The 21,193-nt window shown below is 35.4% G+C and overlaps 1 protein-coding gene across 10 annotated transcripts in view; it reads left to right on the top strand.

Moving 5' to 3' along the window:
* Window positions 1-21,193, top strand: part of Immp2l (inner mitochondrial membrane peptidase subunit 2) — a 964,149-nt gene that overhangs the window by 717,811 nt on the left and 225,145 nt on the right. For 8 of the 10 annotated variants that reach the window (XM_029561497.1, XM_029561496.1, XM_029561495.1 and 5 more), the window contains 2 exons: window positions 16,081-16,183; window positions 18,745-18,786. In XM_029561497.1, coding sequence (XP_029417357.1) covers window positions 16,081-16,183; window positions 18,745-18,786 — 145 coding nt within the window. The remainder of the gene's footprint in view (window positions 1-16,080; window positions 16,184-18,744; window positions 18,787-21,193) is intronic. The other 2 variants (XM_029561492.1, XM_029561500.1) reach the window with 1 other exon arrangement.

The following is a 21,193-nucleotide window of genomic DNA, read 5'->3' as shown; positions in this document are numbered from 1 at the left end:
TTTAAATATACTTAAATATTTCTGTATTTTTAATATAAAATCACTTTTTAACCTTTCTTAAAAAGGATTCCTTCTGCCCTAGTTTGTACCTGTTCTTCTTTTTTTTAAAATATCGATTTCTTAAATTGATTATGAAATTGTTTATATTTTCCTTGCTGGTTCAGGGATATGATATTTTATGCTATTGTGCAGTACACTGAAGTTTATAATTTTAGAAGTCTGAGTTTAATGTGTTAGATGTTTTTCTTTCTTTAACACCATCCCTATAGCAGTGGGTAGGATGTCCTTGCTCATTCCCTGTTTTTGCCCCATCTGCATCTCTAAGACTGTATTCTTACTGTTTTGAAATGAAATTTGCTGCTCAAAATAGTTAATTTATTTAACCTATAAATTTTTCCTGGGTCATGTCTGTGTCTTATTTATATTTGCATCTTTAGTGCCTAACAATTCTGTTCTAATGAATACTTAATGTATTTTTGTTAAATTAATTAAATTTGGAGAGTGATTTTTCAGGCTGTCTTAATTAGTATGTGATAAAAAATAGCTGAGCTTATTCCATAATGTTTAAAATAATCTCTGTTATTTATTGGGATATCATCCCACAAACACTGTTTTTAAAGGGTCACACATAGTATCTCATTGTATGTGAGGGTGATGCTGTATTATCCTTCTTTACCAGAGAGGAAGCTGAAGTCCTAAGGTCCTTGGGCCTCCACCTGGGAGGTGACAGAAGCGGCATTCAGTCCCTGTCTGTCGAGTTTGGAAACCGCATTCTCCCTTCCTTTCTCACATTCCTTTCCTGCTTCAAAATTATCTGATACAGATTTCTGAAAAGAGATCTGGAATCACTCTGTAACGAGATCTTTAACCGTGGGGCATCCTTTTTGCTTTTTTACTAATGAATCCAAAGCTCATTAAAATTTTAGGAAATGAAATAGCATATATTACTTTTAATACTGAAAACTTAAAGTGGTGTGATATAGATTGAGCAAAGAATGAAAGACTTCATAGTTTAAGTATTTAACACTATTGTACCTTACAACAAAAGCACTGCAGTTTCCCCCTCCCCGTAGCTAGCATGAGGAAAAGACCCTCAAGAGATGTGATGAACGGTGCAGACCCCTAGCAATTATTTCTAGAGAGGACTCTGTAAACAAGCACGACAATCCCATTTATAATAAATACTGATTTTGTTTGAAAAATAAAACTATGCATTACAAGTTTAGTGTTTTATTTAAATTAGCTAAAGCACACAAGGCTGAGACATGTGTCTACTTTCCACTAGGTGCGGCTGAACATAGGTAACTGGCCATGTTGTTTGCACCTATGACTATCGTGGCTTCAGCTCTCATTTTAGCAAAAAGAAATGTGAATATATGTAAGTTAGATACAGACTTCAACATATGGGCTGATCTTTTCTATATTCTGCCAGTTGTGTAGTGCCTGCAATCATGATCATAATTAGAATACTTTGACCCATGTAAAAAATTTAAGCAGTATGTGTTTAGATACATTAATATTTTGTATAAAGCATATAAAATATTCCTTATTTAATAAGCAAAAAATATTGTTTATTTATTATTATAAAATAATAATGTCTTTAGAATTACCACTTAAATACATTTAAATTTTTCTACATTATTTTCACTAGAAAGTGATTTATAAAACATTTTACTTTTACTTTTTTGTTCTTTCTTAAAATATTTCATAATTAAAAAACCTTTTTACAGATGAATATACTTTGAATTTCATGCTGCTTTCTTAATTCTCTAGCACTCATCAGCTATTCGTATCTTGATTTACCTGTTCATCATGCCCTTCCTAGTTACTGCAGCCTAAAACAATATCATCTTTTGAGTATTTGTGCGCTTAGCAATGCTTGACCTTCATTCATTGATTTGTTCCTCTGTAAATCAATTATTGCAAATGTTTCCAATTTATTTAATTTGCTAGGGTGCTTTGACTGTCTAAATGTGTATTCAGTGATTACTTTCTTTTGCTTTGTTTCATAATGTGACTTATACTCAGTCAAAAGGACTGGATTATATTCCTTCTTATACCCTTACCTGAACTACCTATGTAGTTTTGCATAGTAGTCATTCAATAAACTGTGGCTTATACGAAAAGGAAAATGTGCATGGTTGGGTTGACAGCACAGCCCAAGCAGAAGTTCTAGCCATGCCCTCATGGAGCCTGTACAGAAACTTATGCTAAATGTTGGCATCTTTCTCACACTCTCAGTAACAATTGCAGTGATTTTCATGGACAATCATAGATGCTTTTTAAATGTATGCTTACCATTGAAAAACACATTAAAGAAAATTACCACCTTTATGCTTCAGTGGTCCCATTTATGCTTCTGTAAGCCAAATTGAGGAAAAAACTCATCGCGAATATTCATTATTAAAATAATTCTTAGCTGTACTAAGAGCATTCATGTTACATTTGAAAAATTAATTCTGCAACTTCATGGTGGAGATGTATGAGTGTAACTTTTAATTTAAATGAACTAAATAGATTTGCTCTGATCACCTAGCAACAGCCTCAGCCTGGCATCTATTTAGAAAATAATATTTCTCTTTTTCTAGTGAATGGATGTTAAGACCTCTTCTTTGCCATCTCAAATAGTCATGATGCACATTGCAGCAGAAGGAAATTAGGAAGTATGTCTTCTATAGTCACAACCTTGCTACTAACTGGCTGGATGATGCCATTTAAAGGCCTTGACCTCTATGTCTTTATCTGTGCAAAGGGGAACTACTGAATCATTGCTAGAATCTTCACATCTGTGATCCTAAAATAAATAAAGCCACCATTAGCCACAGGTGATCCACCTTCCCTGAAATATTGTCATTTGATTTGTTTAAACTCCCCATCTATTAATTGCATGTTTCCCTTTGAGTTCAACAAATACAAGGGAGGTCATATGAGGTTTGCTATGTCAGCATTTAATTACAAAACAGACATTTGGCAGAATTTAGACTTAGAACTGAAAATGGGTATAAGGAGGGGCAAAATGACCTGCCGTGTTGTGATAGCAAAAAAGTTCTTGGGAATTTTAGAATCCACTGATCATGCGTTTTATTTTTTTTTTTTTTAAATTTATGCACCTGCCTGTATGTATGTCACCATGTGTGTACCTGGTCTCCATGGAGGCCAGAAGAGGGCATTAGATCCCCTGGAACTAGGGTTACAGATGGTTATAAGTTGCCATATGGGTGCTTGGAAATGAACCTAGGTCCTCTGCAAGAACAGCAAGTACTCTTTACTGCTGAACCATGTCTCCAGCCCCTGATCATGTATTTTAAGAAACAAAATTTGGGGCTGGAGAAATGGCTCAGTGGTTAGGAGCACTGACTGCTCTTGCAGAAGACCCGGATTCAATTCCCAGTACCCACATGGTGGCTAACAACCATTTGTAACTCTAGTTCCAGGGAATCCAACACACTCTTCTCACTTCCACCAGCATTGCATGACATGGGTGCACTTACATGCATGCATGCAATACACTCATACACATAAAATAAAAATAATAAAAGAAGAAACAAAATTTAACCATATTCATTAAAGAGTTCTAGGCTTACTTCACTGTTTAGAACTCTCTTGTAGGATAAAATAGGTACTAATAATTTTCTTGATCATGTTCAACTGAAACTCATGTTCTCTCTCTCTCATTTGGTCTAATTTTAAAATAGATAACATTTTCTGGCTTACTGTTTTTTTTTATTGTTGTTGTTGTTATTATTATAATAAAATTATGTGTTCTTTTTATGTATTTCTCTTACAAGTAGCATGTGCATAAAACAGCATGCAAATTCGAAAAGCTAGAACTTTTTCCAATAAAATGTTTCTCTTTCAATTAGATCAGTTCACTTTTATTATGATTACTGATATGCTTGGATAGAATCTTATTTTGCATATTCAGTTGATTCTGCTTTTCTTGTTTTTGCCCTTTCCTGCACACTTTTGGATTTGCTGAAAAAAAAAAAAGTAAGATTAATATCTCTATTTGTGCTAGAGAGATGCCACATTATGGTTATGCCTGAGCAAGGATAGCTTGACCCCTTGGCGCTGGTTAAAACCAGGAGTGAGCACAATCTGTTGTGAGAACTTGTTCCTTCAGATTGCTCTCAGAACTATTCTCACAAACAAAAGACTTGCTCTCTTCTTATTGAAACAGTACCTCCAGTACAACCTGGGAAACAGATGAGGAATTTGTCTTAGAAGATTTTGTCTTTCTGACGCCTATTGATCCAGAACAGAATAGACAGCAACAAGCAGATTTTACCAGTCTAATCACACCTGTTTGCAACAGTAGCAGGATAATTCATTGCTTCCAATGGTATTTGGTATTCATTACTTTCAGCTCTTGATGTTTACATGTTTACACAACACACACAGACACACACACACATCAAGGGCAAGGAAAGGACACAAGAGATTAAAACTATATGTTTTTTTAGCTTACAAAAGGAGCTCAAAAGCTTATTTACATTGTGAGGTTAGGTAAGATTCCCACTTGTAACAGAAGGCATTCCGAGAAAAGTCATTCTCCAACTATTTTTCACTAAATTAATAAAAAAAACACTTTAATACAAATTTTCTCCTTTTTATATAGCAGCAGCAAAACTAATACAATTCTTACCCATAAATTAAACATTATTTTTTGATTTATTCAAAATTTACAAGCTTCCATATTCATTATCGTGTGTGTAGCAGGGGCAGATGTGTGTGTGTGTGTGTGTGTGTGTGTGTGTGTGTGTGTTGGGGGGTGGCGCATTAGCCTGTACATGTGCGTATGGAGACCATAGGTCGATTGTGCTATCTTTCTATTGCTTCCCACTTTTATTTTTGAGACAGGGTTGCTCACTGAATCTGGAGCTCTTACTTTGCCTAGGCTTCCTGGCCAGTGAGCCCTAGAATCAGCCTATCTCTGCTCCCAAGACTGGAGTTACAGGTATGTTGCAGCACACCCAACTTTATGTGGCTGCTACGTATCCAAAGTCAGGTCCTCATGTTGGTAGGGTTAGCACTCACCCATTTGAGCCAGGTCTCTAGGCCACAGTATTTTTGTTTTATTCAAAATTTATTGAGAATTTTTCTAAAATTCATCTCCTTTTTTCTGAAGTCCATTAAAAAAAAAAATCTTAATCCTTACTTCCTGTTAGAACCACCCAGGAGCATCTAAATATCTAGGTTCTACCACAGTCTAGATCTCCACAAATATCTAGGTTTCACCACTTCATATCCTAAATATCCCAGGGCTAACTTCTGCTTCTGTTCTTGAAGGAAGGACTTGTCTGTTTGGAATCAGCAACTGTCATTGGGCAGACAGTGCAGTACCGTGATCTGTAAGAGACAGGAGAGGCAAGCATCAAGAAAGAAAATCTTTATGATGGGTCCAGACTTGTCTCCAGGTGGCTTGTTAACCAATAATAACTTTTGAAAAATGTTAGGGCATGTGTCCAAGGACCTTACAACAACTATTAAAAATATAAATATCCTAGGGCTAGGAGGATAGCTCAGTGGTTAAGAGCACTGACTTCTCTTGCAGGGGACCTAGGTTCAAGTCTCAGTTTCCATAAGGTGGTTAACAACAGTCTATAACTCCAGTTCCAGGGGATCCAATGTCCTATTCTGACTCTGTGGACATTGCACAACACAGGTGAACTTATGTGCATGCAGACAAAACACTCACACATTAAATAAATAAATAAATAATAAAAATTTAAAAATATATAACTATGCCAAGGCTATAAAAGGAAACTTGAATGAAATGAGAAAAGAAAAACAGAAAAAAAGAGTCAATGCTAACTTCATTGTTGAAAAACATACTATTCAAAAAGTACATAACTGCTAAAGTAAATGGATTGAATTAAATAGAGCATAAATAATAGTGATAAAACCGGGAGACAATGTAGAAGATGAGTAAGCAAAGAGATGATTAGCAAGTGGCTGTACTGATTATTTTTGTCTGTATAATTCATGTGCATCTGTGTGTAGTGTATGTATGATATGTATGACCATTTATGTTGAAGTTTGAACACATATGCCATAGCCTCTTGTTTAAGACAAGGTCTCTTTATTGTTTTGCTGCTGCAAACCCAGGCTCTGCAAGCTTAGAGAATTCACCTGTCTATCTCCCATCTCGCCAAAGAAATCTCACGATTACAGACATATGTTCCTGTGCCCAGTTTTGTGTGAGTTTTGGGGATTTGAACTCTGCTCCTCACAATTGCATAACAAGCATTTTTACCCACTGAGCCATTCTGCAGCCTAGAATAATACGTTTGTGGTCAGTTTATTTTTTTAAGTGAATCAATTTCTTGAATGACTCAAACTTCTAAAGTGCTCTGAAGAGGTAAAAGCTAATCTAAATGGTACTGAATATATTAAGTAAATTGGATTCATAACATTAGGAGAGTGGAGAGATGCCTGGAGGAGATTCCAGGCCTACCTAGATCATGTCACTGGTGAACTTTACCAAATGAAGAAACCAACTCTTCTGAACCAATTCTTCAGGACAAAAAAAAATTCTTTTAAATTCTTTGTGAAAAAGAAAAATGTTAAGAAAATGAAACAAACAGCAAAGTTCAGTGGAAAATATTTATAAAGACATTGGTGATATATTAGATATCTAATATATAGATAATATTTGTAAAGACATTGGTGATATATTTGATATCTAATATATAGATAATCTAAAGAATTCTTACATCTAGGTAAGACAGATAATTGAATTTCATCTTAAAATATGGAATTAATACTTCACCAAAGAAGATGTGCACATGACAAATGTATGCACAAGAAGGTGCCCTGATTCCTTAGTCACTGGGGAAAGGCAAATTAAAACCACTCTAATTCCCAAAGTGGCTAAAATTAGAAAGTGATAGTATCAAGTGTTGGTGAGATATGATACAACTAGAATTATTGTGCATCCAACTGCTTATGAAAGCAGTTTGCCAGTTTAAATGTTCATTTCCCGTGTTTTATGCTACACATAGCTACAAAATAGCACATATTGGGTAATTTATAATGAGTAGAAATTTATTTCTCCTAGTTCTAGAGGCAGGTGCTGGTATCTGGCCTGGCCTTCCTCCTACATCATGAAATGGTACAGTCAGATGGCAGAAAGGCACAGAGAAGTTGAGGGAGGGTGGGAGGGAAGGAGGGATGGCAGGACAGTAAGAGAAGAGCAGAACTGCAGAACGAGGATGAAGGAAGAGCTGGAGATAGAGGGCCAGCTCCTTTGTAAAATGAGCCTACCCCTGCTACAAGGAAGCCTTCTCCATTCAGGAACACAGAACCTCTGGCTTGTCTCTTAAAGGTCCCAGCTCTTAATACCATTAACAGTAGCAATTAAATTTTAACATGAGTATGGGAGGTAACAGACATTCAAACAATAATGAATACGACCTGCCATTTCACTCATAGATTATTTACCCTAGAGAAATGAAAACAAGTGTCTATACAAATTCATAACTGTTCCTAGCTGCCTGGAAACAATACAAAGTATCCATGGACTTTTTCTTTTTTTTTTTTAAAGAACTCAGGGATCTCCTTGCCTCAGCCTCCAGAGTGCTGGGATCACAGGTGTGAACCACCGCACTGAGCTATCTATAAATGATTGAGCGATAATTTTGGTGGATTTATGTAATAGTATGGTAGTATAAAAACAATAATGATCTGTTCATTCAAAATCATTGAGTTAAATTGAAGAATCCAGAAAAAAAACAGTGCATGATCCCACCTGTGTGAAATTTTAGCAAAAGAGAAGCTTTATAACACAGATACAAGGCAGCACAGCAGAGACTCCTGGTGCCCAAGTTAATGTTGGAGGAGCATCTCAAGTGGAGGGACTTGGGAGGACTTTTGGGGAGATGAAAGCTTTATATCTTGAGCTGAACAATGATCTGTGATTGTATAGCTTTTAAACATTTATTGAATTGTATACTTAAAACCACTGAATTAAACATCATGTAATTTATATCAAAATGAGTGAATTCTGCTCTTACTTTATTGCTTCTTTGAAAATAATCCACTGTTTTCCTCTGGGAGCTTTTTCAGACTTTGGAGGGGTGTGGTATATGAGAGGGAATTGTCTATCATTTCATTACAGTATCAAGCCGTGCTTCCCATCCATGTATTTCACTCTTCACATTGGTTGCAGAGTTTGCACATTCATTCATTCATTCATCAGTTCTAGAAAACTCTTTCCCACTATCTCTTTCTAGTTGTTTCTTACTCTTTTTCTGAAATTTTTATTACACAATGTTAGATATTCTCACAGTGTTCTAAGAAGAATGTTTCTAACATCTCTCCTATTCGTCTCAGTAATGTTAAATGGTGTGTGTGTGTACACGTGCGTGCATGTGTGTGTGTGTGTGTGTGTGTGTGCATATGATTTGTTACTGGTTCATTACTTCATTTTTTAGTGCATACTGATTTAATTATTAATCCACTTAAAACACTGTTTGGTTCTTTACTAAATGCCTTTCAAAAATATGATATTCTGTCTTACTCATGTTTTTTATTTCATTTCTGAGCCAGGCATGGTGGCACATGCCTTTAATCCCAGTACTTGGGAGGCAGATGCAGGCAGATCTCTTTGAGTACAAGGCCAGCCTGGTCTACATAGTTAGTTCCAGGACAGCTGGGGCTACAGGGAGACCCTGTCTCAAAAGGACCAATATTTAAATATGTATAATTTTTAATCTGTGTTTGCTGAATCTAACATTTGAAGTTCTGGGGGTGAGGTCTAATTCCAGTGGATGTTTCCTCCTGAAGTCTGATAAGTTTGGACTAAAGGTTCTTGGTTAGGGTATGTTTACAGAAAAGCTAAAAATCCAATTTGAGAATTTCACCCTGAATAAATTTATATTTACCTCTACCTGTTATCCAGGCCAATTAAAGTTAACGCTTAGATTTTCCAAAAAATGAAGCCATGTGAATTTGAACTTGGACTTCCCCAAACATAGAAAAGGGTCTCTTTTTTTTTTCAATTCTTTTGATGGGAAGTATTTTTTTTCATTTTCCTTTCCTTTCTAGTTGTCTTTTTTTTTTTTTTTTTTTTTTTTTTTTTCTGATACTCTCTGTCAGTGATGATGAGGAGACTTTGTTTCCACACCCAATCTTGCTGAATCCTTGAGTGAAAATCCTGGGGGTCTGGGATTCAGAAACCAGTCAACACCACAAGTCTCCACTCCTTTGAACAGTGAGAAAAATTAAATGGCTTGGAAAAAAAAAAAAAAAAAAAACTCTTTTTAATCATGAACTATTAATAGAAATTATTGAGAGGGAAAGAGAGAGAAAAAAAAAACATTTAATAAGAATTCACTTTCTTATAGTTCTGAGAATTACATGGAAAGTACTTTTGTGTTAAACTGATGATACTTTAAAGATCCAGAGACTTAAAAACATTGTTTTCAAGGTCAAATCAAATTGGAGGTAATCATTCTTCATTTCATTTATAAGACCTAGGTAACTTGTCTTGGTAAAGCTAGTACTAAAAATGTCTTTTTTAAGACAGGTAGTTAGAATACCATGCAGAACTCATTTTTGACTGTCAAAACCGAAATTATTTGCAAGCTATAGATACATACAACCTTGTGGGCTGACAGGTAACCTCACTTACCTGTTAAATCAGCTGAAGGATTATCTTGTCTTTCTTTCATGTGAGTTCAGGAACACAAACTTTTATTTAAAATTCTTTCTCTAAAGAGATTCTATTAGGAGTACTCTATTTCCTTTACAGTCCAAAAAGGAAGTAGCTCAATATTTTATGATCATAATTTTAAACAACTTTGAGTTGCTATTTTAAAAGTTGGATGAAATCTAAAAGGTAGAATATATGCTATGTGTATGGCATGAATTTTACCAGAGATCTCCTGTTCAAACAATTCTTCCAAGCCTGTCTGGTATCTGCAGAAGCCAGTATGTGTTAGCATGTAGCTTTTAAATACACAAGAGATTAGTAGGTGAGACCACAGAGAGATAGACTATGGTTTTACCTGCTAGTCTCTGTGCAGTTGAAAATGTGCACATAGGTATATTATCCCTTCACATATATTTTAAAGAGTCCCAGAAGGGAATAAGAATAAAAGAAAGAAGATTCATTGTATCATTAAAAATAGTCTATAGCCACAGCACAACTGTGGGGAAAGGAAATTATTCAAGCATATATCAGGGAATTTGAAGAGACTGATGTTAATAGATAGTGAGCTTCCACACATTCTGAATTGTAAAATGGAAGAAAATAACAGACAAAGGAAGACAATGGCAATAGTATCCACCATTTATTAGATTCTAATATACATCAGAGTTATGTACAGTGCTTTACTTAAAAGACAGTCTGGACTGTAAGAAGCTACATTTATATAATATGTAATGCATTCTGCATTTACCCATTGAATAATCTTAGAGTTAGATACCTTTTTTGCCTAGTGTTGCAAATGAAGAAACTGGCCCTGTGAGAACCAAGTTGCTCATGGCCATATCACCCTTAAAGTGTAAAATCAAACTCTCTGGTTGAAGTGGTGTATGTAAACTTTAGTGCTAGCACTAGGGAGGAGGCTGCAGGTGGACCTCTGTATGATGGAAGTCAGCCTGGTGACTAGTAAGTTCCAGGTCAGCTGGGACTGCACAGATATCCGGTCTCAAAAACAAAGAAACAAAAAAAAACACAGGGCATGGTAGTACATACCTTTAATCCCAGTACTTGGGAGGCAGAATCAGGCAGACCTTTGTGAGTTTGAGTCCAGCCTGGTCTACATAAGGACTTCCAGGCCAGCTAGGGCACTGAGGAGACCTTGTCTCAAAAAAAAAAAAAAAAAAAAAAAAAAAAAAAAAACAAAAGAGAACAACAGCAAATCAGCTACAACAGAGATGAAACTGAGTAGAGAATTCCTCTTATAGTGGTTCCAGCTCACTGCTAATATTCATCTCAACATAGCTGAGGCATATCTCATTCATCCCACTGTAAATACAGGCAAATAAAGGTAACTTATACAAGCTTATTTTTAATCCATTTCTAGAATTTTCTTTCCACAGTATTATTCTGTCTTTGTGGTATTATTTTTCACTCTATTCTAAAGTCATTTGTCATTTATTTAACAAATATTTGTGGAGTACTTTGTTCTCTGGGGATACTCTAGTGATAAGAAAGGAAACTGTATTAATTACTTTTCTGCTGCTGTGATAGAAACACTGACCAAAGTAACTTATAAAAGGAAGAGCTTATTTAAGCTTATGGTTCCAAAGAGGCAAGAGTCCATCTTGGTGGGGAGGTTCAGCAGCAGAGATGGGTGGAGGAGCAGAAGCTAAGCTCTCACATCTTCAAGCAGGCACAGGAATCAGAGATGACTCAAGATCTGGCAAGGCCTAAGAATTCTCTAGCCTCCACCCCCCAGTGATGTTATCCTTCACCATAGCCATACCTTCTAAGACCTCCCAAAACAGCACCACCAACTGGGGACAAAATGTCCAAATACTTGGAGTCTATGGGGGACGTTCTCATTCAAACCACCACATTCAACCGCCTGGCCCCCATAGGATCATGACCATATAAAAGATAAAATGCATTTAGTCCAACCTTAAAAGTCCCCATAGTCATCACCAATTTCAATACTATTCAAAAGTCCACAGTCCAAAGTCTCTTCTGAGACTCAGGGAAATTGCTTAAACTGTAAGCCCTGATAAAATCAAAAGACAAATTACATACTCCCAATATACAATGGAACTGAATACACATTCCCATTCCAAAAGGGAGGATTAGAGGCATAGTGAGGAAATACCTGACCAAAACAAGACTGAAAACCAGCAGGAGAAACAACAAATTCAGGAGCTTCGTGTCCTACTTCGGGGACTTTACTTCCAACCAGCTTAGATGACTCACCCTCTGCAGCTTTGCTGTGTGAAGAATACATCTCTCCCTTGGGCTGGTACCGCTCCCTGTATGTCATCTTGGCAGATGCCTCACAGCTCTGGCATCACAAACATGATCTTGGGGTCTCCATTGCCAACCAGGCTTCACCTCCACAGCTTCACAAAATGGCCTTTCAGGGCCTTCTTTATGCAAGGGAACCCCTGCTGCACGCTGCCTGTCCTTGGTGGCTCTCTGAAAGGGCCAAAGAAGATCGATGACCCCTTCACTCTTGCATCTTTCATGCCTTAAAGCCAGTACCAAGTGAAGGACACTTGTTTGACCCCAAGGTTGGGATGAACCCCAGCCTGCTTTATCCATTTTAGAAGCTTTTCAGTTGTCCCTGTAACATTTTTCTTTCACCAGTTGGAGGCTTAGCTGTGCCTGGTCTTGCCCTGGAGGTGCTCTCTCCATTGTTTAAGTGTAAATCTCTAGGCCTCTCCTTAATTCCTTTAATCTCCTTATCAAAGGGATCCTCTCTAGCACAGGCCTCAGCTCTAAAATTTATTTTCCTAGTGCTCTTTTTCAATCCAAACTGTACATTCTGTATTTCTTTCTGCCCCATTTGCTCTTTTTCACTGTAAATCTGTATAATATTCACCATTAATATCCATGCCATTGTTTCTATATTAGGCTGTCTAGAAATTTCTTCAGCCAGAGAAATTAGTCCATTGCTTTTCAGTTTAGCCTCAGGCAAGCATTTTGGCCATGGGCAGACTCCAGCCAGACTCTGCCAAAATAGCCAAAATATCCTAATTGCTGCTTGAGTCCTCATTTCCCTCTAGAACTACATTGTTCTCAGCACTACTTCCTCCCAGGCCCCTACTAGAATGACCTTTTAAGCTCTGCTTAACAAACAAATAAAAAAATACCAGACATGGTAATATAAACCTTTAATCCCAGCACTTGGAAGGCAGAGGCAGGCAGACCTCTGTGAGTTTGAGTCCAGCCTGGTCTACCTAAGGACTTCCAGGCCAGCTGGGGCTCTGAGGAGACCTTGTTTCAAAAAAACAAAAGAGTACAATAACAAATAATCTCATGCCAGAGATGAAACTGAGTAGAGAATTTCCCTTATAGTGGTTCCAGCTCACTAATCTTCATCTCAACATAGTTGAGGTATATCTCATTCATCCCATTGTAAACACAAGCAAATTAAGGTAACATACAAGCTTATTTGCAATCCATTTCTAGAATCATGCTTTCCACAGTATTATTCTATCTTTGTGGTATTATTTTTCACTCTATTCTAAAGTCATTTGTCATTTATTTAACAAATATTTGTGGAGCACTTTGTTCTCTGGAGATACTCTAGTGAATAAGAAAGGCAACATGTACAGTATACATTCTAGCAGGGAGAGATAACACATAAATCCATAATCCTATGTAAAATGTTAGTAAGCATAATAGAGAAGAAGTATTGTAAATGGCTTGGAAATAATTGAGTAACACCATCTTATGTAAGTAAATCCAGGAAGCACGCAGAACACTGGTGTTTTTATGGTGCTATTGTTTTGCATCACAAGTATCTTGACTCTGGCAGGTATAATTTTGTGTTGGATTTATTTTGTAACTGTGTTTTTCCACACCCAGGGAGAGCACCTTCACATCCATGGTTCTTCTTGATACTACTAATGAGCAGAAAGTTTTTTATTATAGTTGCTCTTAATACTTATGCTATCATCACCTTCTATTTCATTTCACTGTAGGATGCTTTCACTTCCACTCCAAATCAGTTGCATTCCCATTTACCAAACCTCTTTGTTTCTTTAGACTCCTTCTCTACTTCATAAGTAGACACTACCAAGCAACTTTCCTAGAACAAAACATTCTTATTAAATTAAGGTAAATTGATCAAGGAGGAAGAGACAAGTTAGGCCACACAGACATCAGTTACTAGATTGTTTTATTTAGAGATCCCACACTCCCTTGATCCAGTAAAATAGCCCCTGTGGTAGTTTGAATGACAATGTCTCCCATATCTCCCAAGTATATGAACGCTTGGTCAGTTGGCATTTCTGTTTGGGGAAAGTCATGGAACATTCAGGAGATGGATGTGGTCTTGCTGGAGGAAACTCCTCCCACTTTCACCTTCCTTTTCTGTTTCCTGGGGGAGCTCTGAGCACTCAACTTTCTGCTGCTGCTTCCTCCTACCATGCCTCCCCTGTCATCATGGACTAATATCTCTCTGGAACCCTAACCCTACTAAACTCTTCCTTCTATAAGTTGCTTTGGTCATGGTTTTTGGTTTTTTTTTTTTGTATCACAGCAACAGAAAACTAATTATTATAGTCCCAGATGCTATGAACATGTACATACACCTAAGCAGCCCTACTTATCCATGAGAAATATACCCTAAGAATTCCAGTGAATGCCTGAAAAGTTATATATTAATGAACTCAATGTAATATATAATATGTATTCTCTTGTACACACATTCCTTTTATTGTTAAGTGGTTATTTGAAGAGAAAACAATTTATAATTTATAATTGTTTTCTCTCTAGAAATTTATCCAAAATGCTCCACTTAACAAGGTAAGCAATATTTGGATTTATTAAGTGAGGATACTTTCCAGCACTTAAGTAAAAGTTCTTCTCATCATTAACACTTGAGGTGGGATATATTAGTTATTAGAAGCAAGCTCATGATACAGTGATTTCAAGGACTAATGGAATGGCTTTAATTGAAGAATACTTATATTGCAAAGTATATGAGGCCAAGATGTGTTCAACTGGTTTTGATTTTCTCTAAAAAGCTAAAAACCTTCTTCCCTATAGTAATTAAAAATAAACAGCACCCATTAATTTACTGTGGGATTCTAATGGCCACAGCAGTGCTTCCTTGCATGAATGACTTACTGATCTAAAACAAAGTAATTCAGCATTGAAATTATCTTGAAAATTAAAAACCATCCAAGATAATGAATAGTTTCAGTTTCTATAGCACCAATTTATGTTTACTCTTCCTTTTTTATATATTCTTCTGTGCATATGCAGCTTTCTATGTAATAAACTAGTCTCAAAGAGATTCCACATCAAAGAACAGCATGCCAAGCTCAATTTCTGAACACTTTGACAGAGGGTGATTTTCATTCACTTTTTCAATCATTTATTCATTCAGCAGACGTATACTGAGAAGATTCCTTAAGCTAGGCATTTTACACAGTGATTTAGGAAGTAAAAGAAAAAAATAAAACAGTCTTTGCTCTCAAAAGAATTATTATTGTGGGATTTTAATCAAATTGTATTCTAATATGTCTCTTAATTGGTTGTTTCATTATTTATTTAATCAGCCCTTTGTTATTAGATATTGAAGCAAATTGAATTTGGGGTTAGGGGACTATGAAAAGCCTGCAGTAAACATCTCTTATAATAAATATTTATCCTTAGTTCTGATTGTTTCTTTGCAATTGATATCTAGAAGTAGAATAATTAGACTAAAAGGCATGAATATTTTAGTTTCTTTAAACATTGACAAAATAGACCCCAAAAAGAAATAGAAACAAAAAGCTTGTATCCTGTCACATGGCCACTGACAGAATATATGAGCCTGTCCTTAGTCTCTTGGCCGGTGTTAAGGATATTAATGTCTTCTAAGTGAGTGTCATCTATAATTGATATGTAATTTTCAGAATTGTTCAAAGGTTTCTTGTTAAGAACAAGGTAGTGTTGATCCAAAGCGTTCAACTAATACTGAGCTTATAACAGACAGAAGATCATCAAGATTCTTTTCTTTCCTTTTATGTCTTAGAATGCTGAAATTTAGAATCTTAATTTCCATGAGTAAATTGGAAAATTTGAGCAGTAGCACAAAAGCTTAAATGTAGCGACGCAAACAGCTCTTTCATGTTGTTAAGGTGTCACAATTTCATAAAAACATATTTAGTATATAGTGAGTTAAATTACACAGAAAAACATATTTGGTGCTAGTGCCTTCTATTTAAGCAAGAATTAAAATTCTTATAAAAATATGAAAAGAAAGAAAACTTGTGGGTGGGTTTAGGGAGCAAACCACATCTTACTTGAAAGAAGCCTGTGATGTGTTTCAGGGTTGACTACTCTGTTGCATCTTTATAACTACTTTCCTGCTCTTCCTGATTTTGTCCCCAGCTGTTATGTCTCCTTTCTGCACTTGTCACATTGGTTTCTCTGTTTCTTTGTAGAACCATTGGACACAAAAACCGGTACGTCAAAGTCCCCCGTGGTCACATGTGGGTTGAAGGCGATCATCATGGACACAGTTTTGATAGTAATTCCTTCGGGCCGGTGAGTCATCTGGTATATTGTTGCTGATAGAATTGCATTTCAGAGGTGGTAGAAAGAATAAAACCAGCACAGTTTACTCTGCTACTTCAGCTGAGTCCGGAACTTTGTAATAGAACACTTGTTTGTATATTCCTTTTTGAATATCATAGATATTTAAGCTATCAAAGAGTGTGTGTATTTGTATGTGTGTGTGTTTTATGCTTTAAATACTTGGACATATATGCTCTCAATTGGCTGACTGTCCAGTTAGACCATGTTCATTTCCCCATAGAAATATCTTCTACTTATGTTTTCATATAATGTTTAACCAGCAAAATATATTTTAAGAAAAACATACAGTTATCAGTTTTCTAAATCTTTCATTCAATGGAGGAGTAATATAAACCATACTAAGTGGGGACAAGGATACATTTCACCACTGCTCTCTTATGGTCCCAGCTGGGCTTGACAATAAAATTGATGAAAAACAGATTAGCAGGAGAAAGATGCATACAAATTTAATGTACGTTTTATATGGTACAAGAGCCATCATAAAAAATGAAAACCTCAAAAAGTGGTGAAACCTACCTACCTTTGTATTAAGCTGAACAAAGATAATTTCCAAATACCTAACTTATATGGAAAGGCTGAAGGAAGATAGACATTTTAACAAAGTATCTGTGCTGAATTTTCTCAGCTGTGACTCTCCATTGACTAATGTTTCTTGTCTTCAACTAGAGGGAGGACAGCTTTCACCTGGGAGTTTTTAGCTCTTGTTTGTGAGAAGGGGGAGATTAATGTGGCCACCTCATATATGCTGTTTTTCAAGTGCCTTTAGCTCGAAGTAATCCTGTGTCAGAGTGGCATGTTTTGGGTTGCACGTTCTGGTATCATTCTTAAGTGACATTTTGTTAGCATTTAATTGAAGACAGAAATGCATAGTTTATTCCATGCTTATATTCCATAAGTTGATGGTTTATGGGTTTTCTTCGCTTTGCATACAGAAATTCTCTATTTATGAATCTCTGCAGTGACTCGTTATTAAAGAACTTTTTAGTCAGTGGAAGCTGTACCTGGTTTCTATTTTTTCTTGTCTGCTTAAAAGTCTTATTAGTCTTTTTCTACCCAGTTGCCTTTTCTATGGTTATATTTATTATGCATGTACAGTATACTACAGTATTTAACCATACGTAAAAACATATGACTTCATATTTTTTATCCAAAATTAAAAGGCAATGGTTTCTAATAAAACAGTTTCTGCACATATTATGAGGAGCCAATATAATTGCCACTAAAGCAGCAGCCACTTTTACTTACTTTTTGCTAAAGTGCAAGCACTAGGGTTGAATAAGTATGTGAATGGATACATGGGAGAAAATTTAAGAGACTATTCCTATTTGATAAAAAATTCTAAAACCTTTACTTTCCTTTGAATAGTAATTGTGTAAAATGTTACTTAATCTAAAATCTACTGAAGGTGAGACAAAAAGCCAAATGATGGGAATATTCTAGGCTACTTACAATGCAGTAGAAGCATCTATTAGAAAGAACTCAAGTAACAAACTTGAAAGAAATTGAACTACCTAAAAACAGTTCTATTCTTTTACCAGCAAGATTCACTGTGTTGTTAGCCAAGTCCACAGTAGATGTTAGTTAACTTTAGTTGAGTTTTAATTGGTTAGTGTATTAGTTACTTTTCTGTCACTGTGATAAAACACCATGACCAAGACAGCTTATAGAAGGAAGAGCTTATTTGGGTTGTGGTTCCAGAGGGAAAAGAGTCCATCATGGTGAGGAGTTGTGGCAGCAGAGGTGGCTGGAGCAGAAAATAAGTAATCACTACTATTAAAGTTCTAAAGTTTGAGAGTGTTTTTTTGTTTGTTTGTTATTTTGGTTTTTTTTTTTTTTTGCATTTGTGGTCACTATTAAATTAAACTGATGTGATTTATTTATATAATTATTATTATTCTCACTCAGTTGATTTTCCTATTCTTATTGGAGAAAGAAAAGAAGGGCTGGGAGATGGCTCAGTGAATAAACTTCTTGTCATGCAAACATAAAGACCTGAACGTGAGTCCCTGAGGACCCCTATAAAAAGCCAAGTATGGTGGGATATGCCTATAATCCCAGTTCTGGCAAGGCAAAGGCAAGACAATCCTTAGGGCTTTCTGTCTAGACAATTTAGCCTAATAGGGGAACTCTGGGTCCAGCAAGAGCCCCTTTCTCAAAATCTAAAGTGGAGCCTGAATAAGACACCAGACATCAAACTCTGCCACCCCACAGCACACTGCTCTCCCATATGTACACAAACAAATACATACATGCATATAAATAGGCATACACACCCATGACGATACATATACATGCAAATAAGAAAAGGGAAAGACAAGGATAGAGTTGGTAGCCAGGCACTGGGAATTGTACTGTCCTCAGTGTGTCTTATTTGTTGTGCAGCTTTTCTGGGGCTTCCTTTCTGATCACACACTACATAGTGGTGCTTTGAATTACTGAACTATGGCTATAAAGATACCCACAAAACAATAACAGATGTGGAAATACATGTTGTTTTTTTTTTTTCAAAGGAAGAAAATAAGAACTACATGAAGGACATTGTGTTCACTACAGTAAGAAACCACAGCATGTGGCACATTGGAAAATATATTGCATGCATCACTTGGTGCAATTTGCTTTGCGTCATGTTTTTAAATGAAAACTACTTGTTACGTATAATAGGATAAGTAACAAGTCAAAACAAAAAATATTTTGAAACCTAGTGATGTTTCCACTTTTTAATACATGGCAAATATTTATGTAAACCTATTTTTGCTTCATGCATTGAACCAAGTTGTTAACTTCCATTTGGTGAACTAGTATTGTTCTAGTTTGCAAAGTTAAGTGAAATACCTTATCTAGAATGAAGGAAAGTATTGGACACATCATGTATTAATGTATTTTTGCTTTCAATTGTTTTAGGATGTGTTTTTAGTATGGCACATGCTCTGTGATCCTGCTCCAATAGTATCTATGAAGGGAAAATTTATTCCTAGTGATGTTCCCATCAAATTTTAGAAAAATCGAGAACAAAAATTAAATGAATTCCTTGCAATCCTTATTTAAATCTGAGCTATGATGTTTGAGTGTAGAGATCTGTTTAATTGATTAATTGGTTATTTGACTGTTTTTTAATTTTTTATTGTTTTGGAGACAGATTAGTACTATGTATTCCAGGCTGGTCTTAACTCAAAACCATCCTACTTTGACTTCAAAAGTGCTGGGATTCCAGGTGCACACCATCACACCCAGCTTGAACGTAGAGGTTTCTGAATGTGTTTTACACTAAACAATGATTATCTGACTCATTTGTTAGTTATTGTTATGTTTTCATAACTCTGAAAACATAAATCTAAGTATTGCACTTTAAAAAAATAGTCTTGAAAAATATATTTTTGTTAAACTTGTCAGTGGACTTTTTTGCTTGCTTGTCATTATCCTTAGAGATTATACATAGCAGGCCAGTGAACTTCATGCTTTCCAGACAAATTCTTGATTCATCTCTCCCCTTGAATTAGATAATGTACTTTCCTTGGTGTTGACAACCTACCTAAGGGTGGTCAGAACTGCCTGGAATGCTTTCATGATCTGTAGAAGTGAGCAAAACTGTTAACCTTTATTTTAACATACTTTATCTCTTTCAATAATAACCAAAATTATCAGAATATGTCCAGATTTTAAACCTGCTGCCTGTTGGTAATCAATGGAGCTGACTATACTTTGTAGGCTGACTATAACCATTCCTGTTTTAAATTTTTTCTACCATTCCCATTAAGGAAATGAGTGTCTCGTTCTGATTTTTGTTTTTGGATGTGTTTTATCACTTCCTGTGTAGTTCTTTGTACCGTGTTTGCTTTTCTGATTTGTTTTCTTCAAACTGTGTGGGCTTCAAAAAGAATTGATTGATTTTATGATGAAATGTTAACAATAGTTTATTAATATAAAGTTGTTAACAATAAGTTACACTACTGAGAGCTTCACAACAAGAAGAGAGATCATACGTAGCTTATAGTTTAACATCTACACTCAGTTACTTGAGAAAGATATCATAGAAAGAAACTAGGACAGACACTCTTACAAACACAGATCACAAAATCAAACAGAAGAGAATATAATCTTGGTTATGAACTTTCATGTCTTTAACTTGTATGGATTTATATTTTCTCATGATTAAATCCATCTGAAATAAGTAATTGATAAAATTAACATATGTATGCACACAGAATAAAAAATTTAATAAACAGCCTAAACAAATTATAATTAAATGACATGTAATTTGACCAGACAATGAGGTATTATTTAGTCATGAAACTATATTATTAAAGAATTCTAATGGTGCAATCATTATTCATGATATTACGTGCATATATAAAAATAGTGAATATATTATCTCCAGTTGTTATACCAGTGATTGATTCTTCTTATACTGCTGTTCTTGTCTATATTTTTCCAGGATTGAAAAACAAATTATCTTTATAATTAGAAAAATACTTTATTTTTGAAGGTAGTATAAAGATGATTAAAGTGATGACACACAAGGCCTAATTTGGCTCTTGGTTCCATAAAAAATTGCTTTCTAATGCTATGACCAGATGGAAAAATATCAGATGTGCTTGAGTATGAAACGTTTCAATTATGAATAACAGCATCTCTATGAAATATCTTCATGCTAAAACTCTTGAATAATTTAAATCATAATAGAAAATATCTTTTCATAATATGCATTCTAATTTATGGCTTCAGTGTGGATTTATAGTGTGAGAAATAACTTTCATAAGTTTCTTTTAAAATTATGATCATTGTCTAGAAGTATTCAGAGCATACGACTACTTGATTTTACTGAATTATATAAAACAGTATTAGATGGAGGTTGGAATATTTTGGAATATTTTCTAAGCATTTTTTATAGTAATTCTTTTGCTGAATGAAATGAAAGAAATTAGGACCTTTCCCTTGACCACCTCTACTTACTATGTAGAT

Source organism: Nannospalax galili, unplaced genomic scaffold (assembly GCF_000622305.1).
Source record: "Nannospalax galili isolate Female #2095 unplaced genomic scaffold, S.galili_v1.0 scaffold273, whole genome shotgun sequence".
NCBI lineage: Eukaryota > Metazoa > Chordata > Mammalia > Rodentia > Spalacidae > Nannospalax > Nannospalax galili.
Note: the sequence above shows the minus strand (reverse complement) of the source record. Positions and strands in the feature narration are given on the sequence as shown.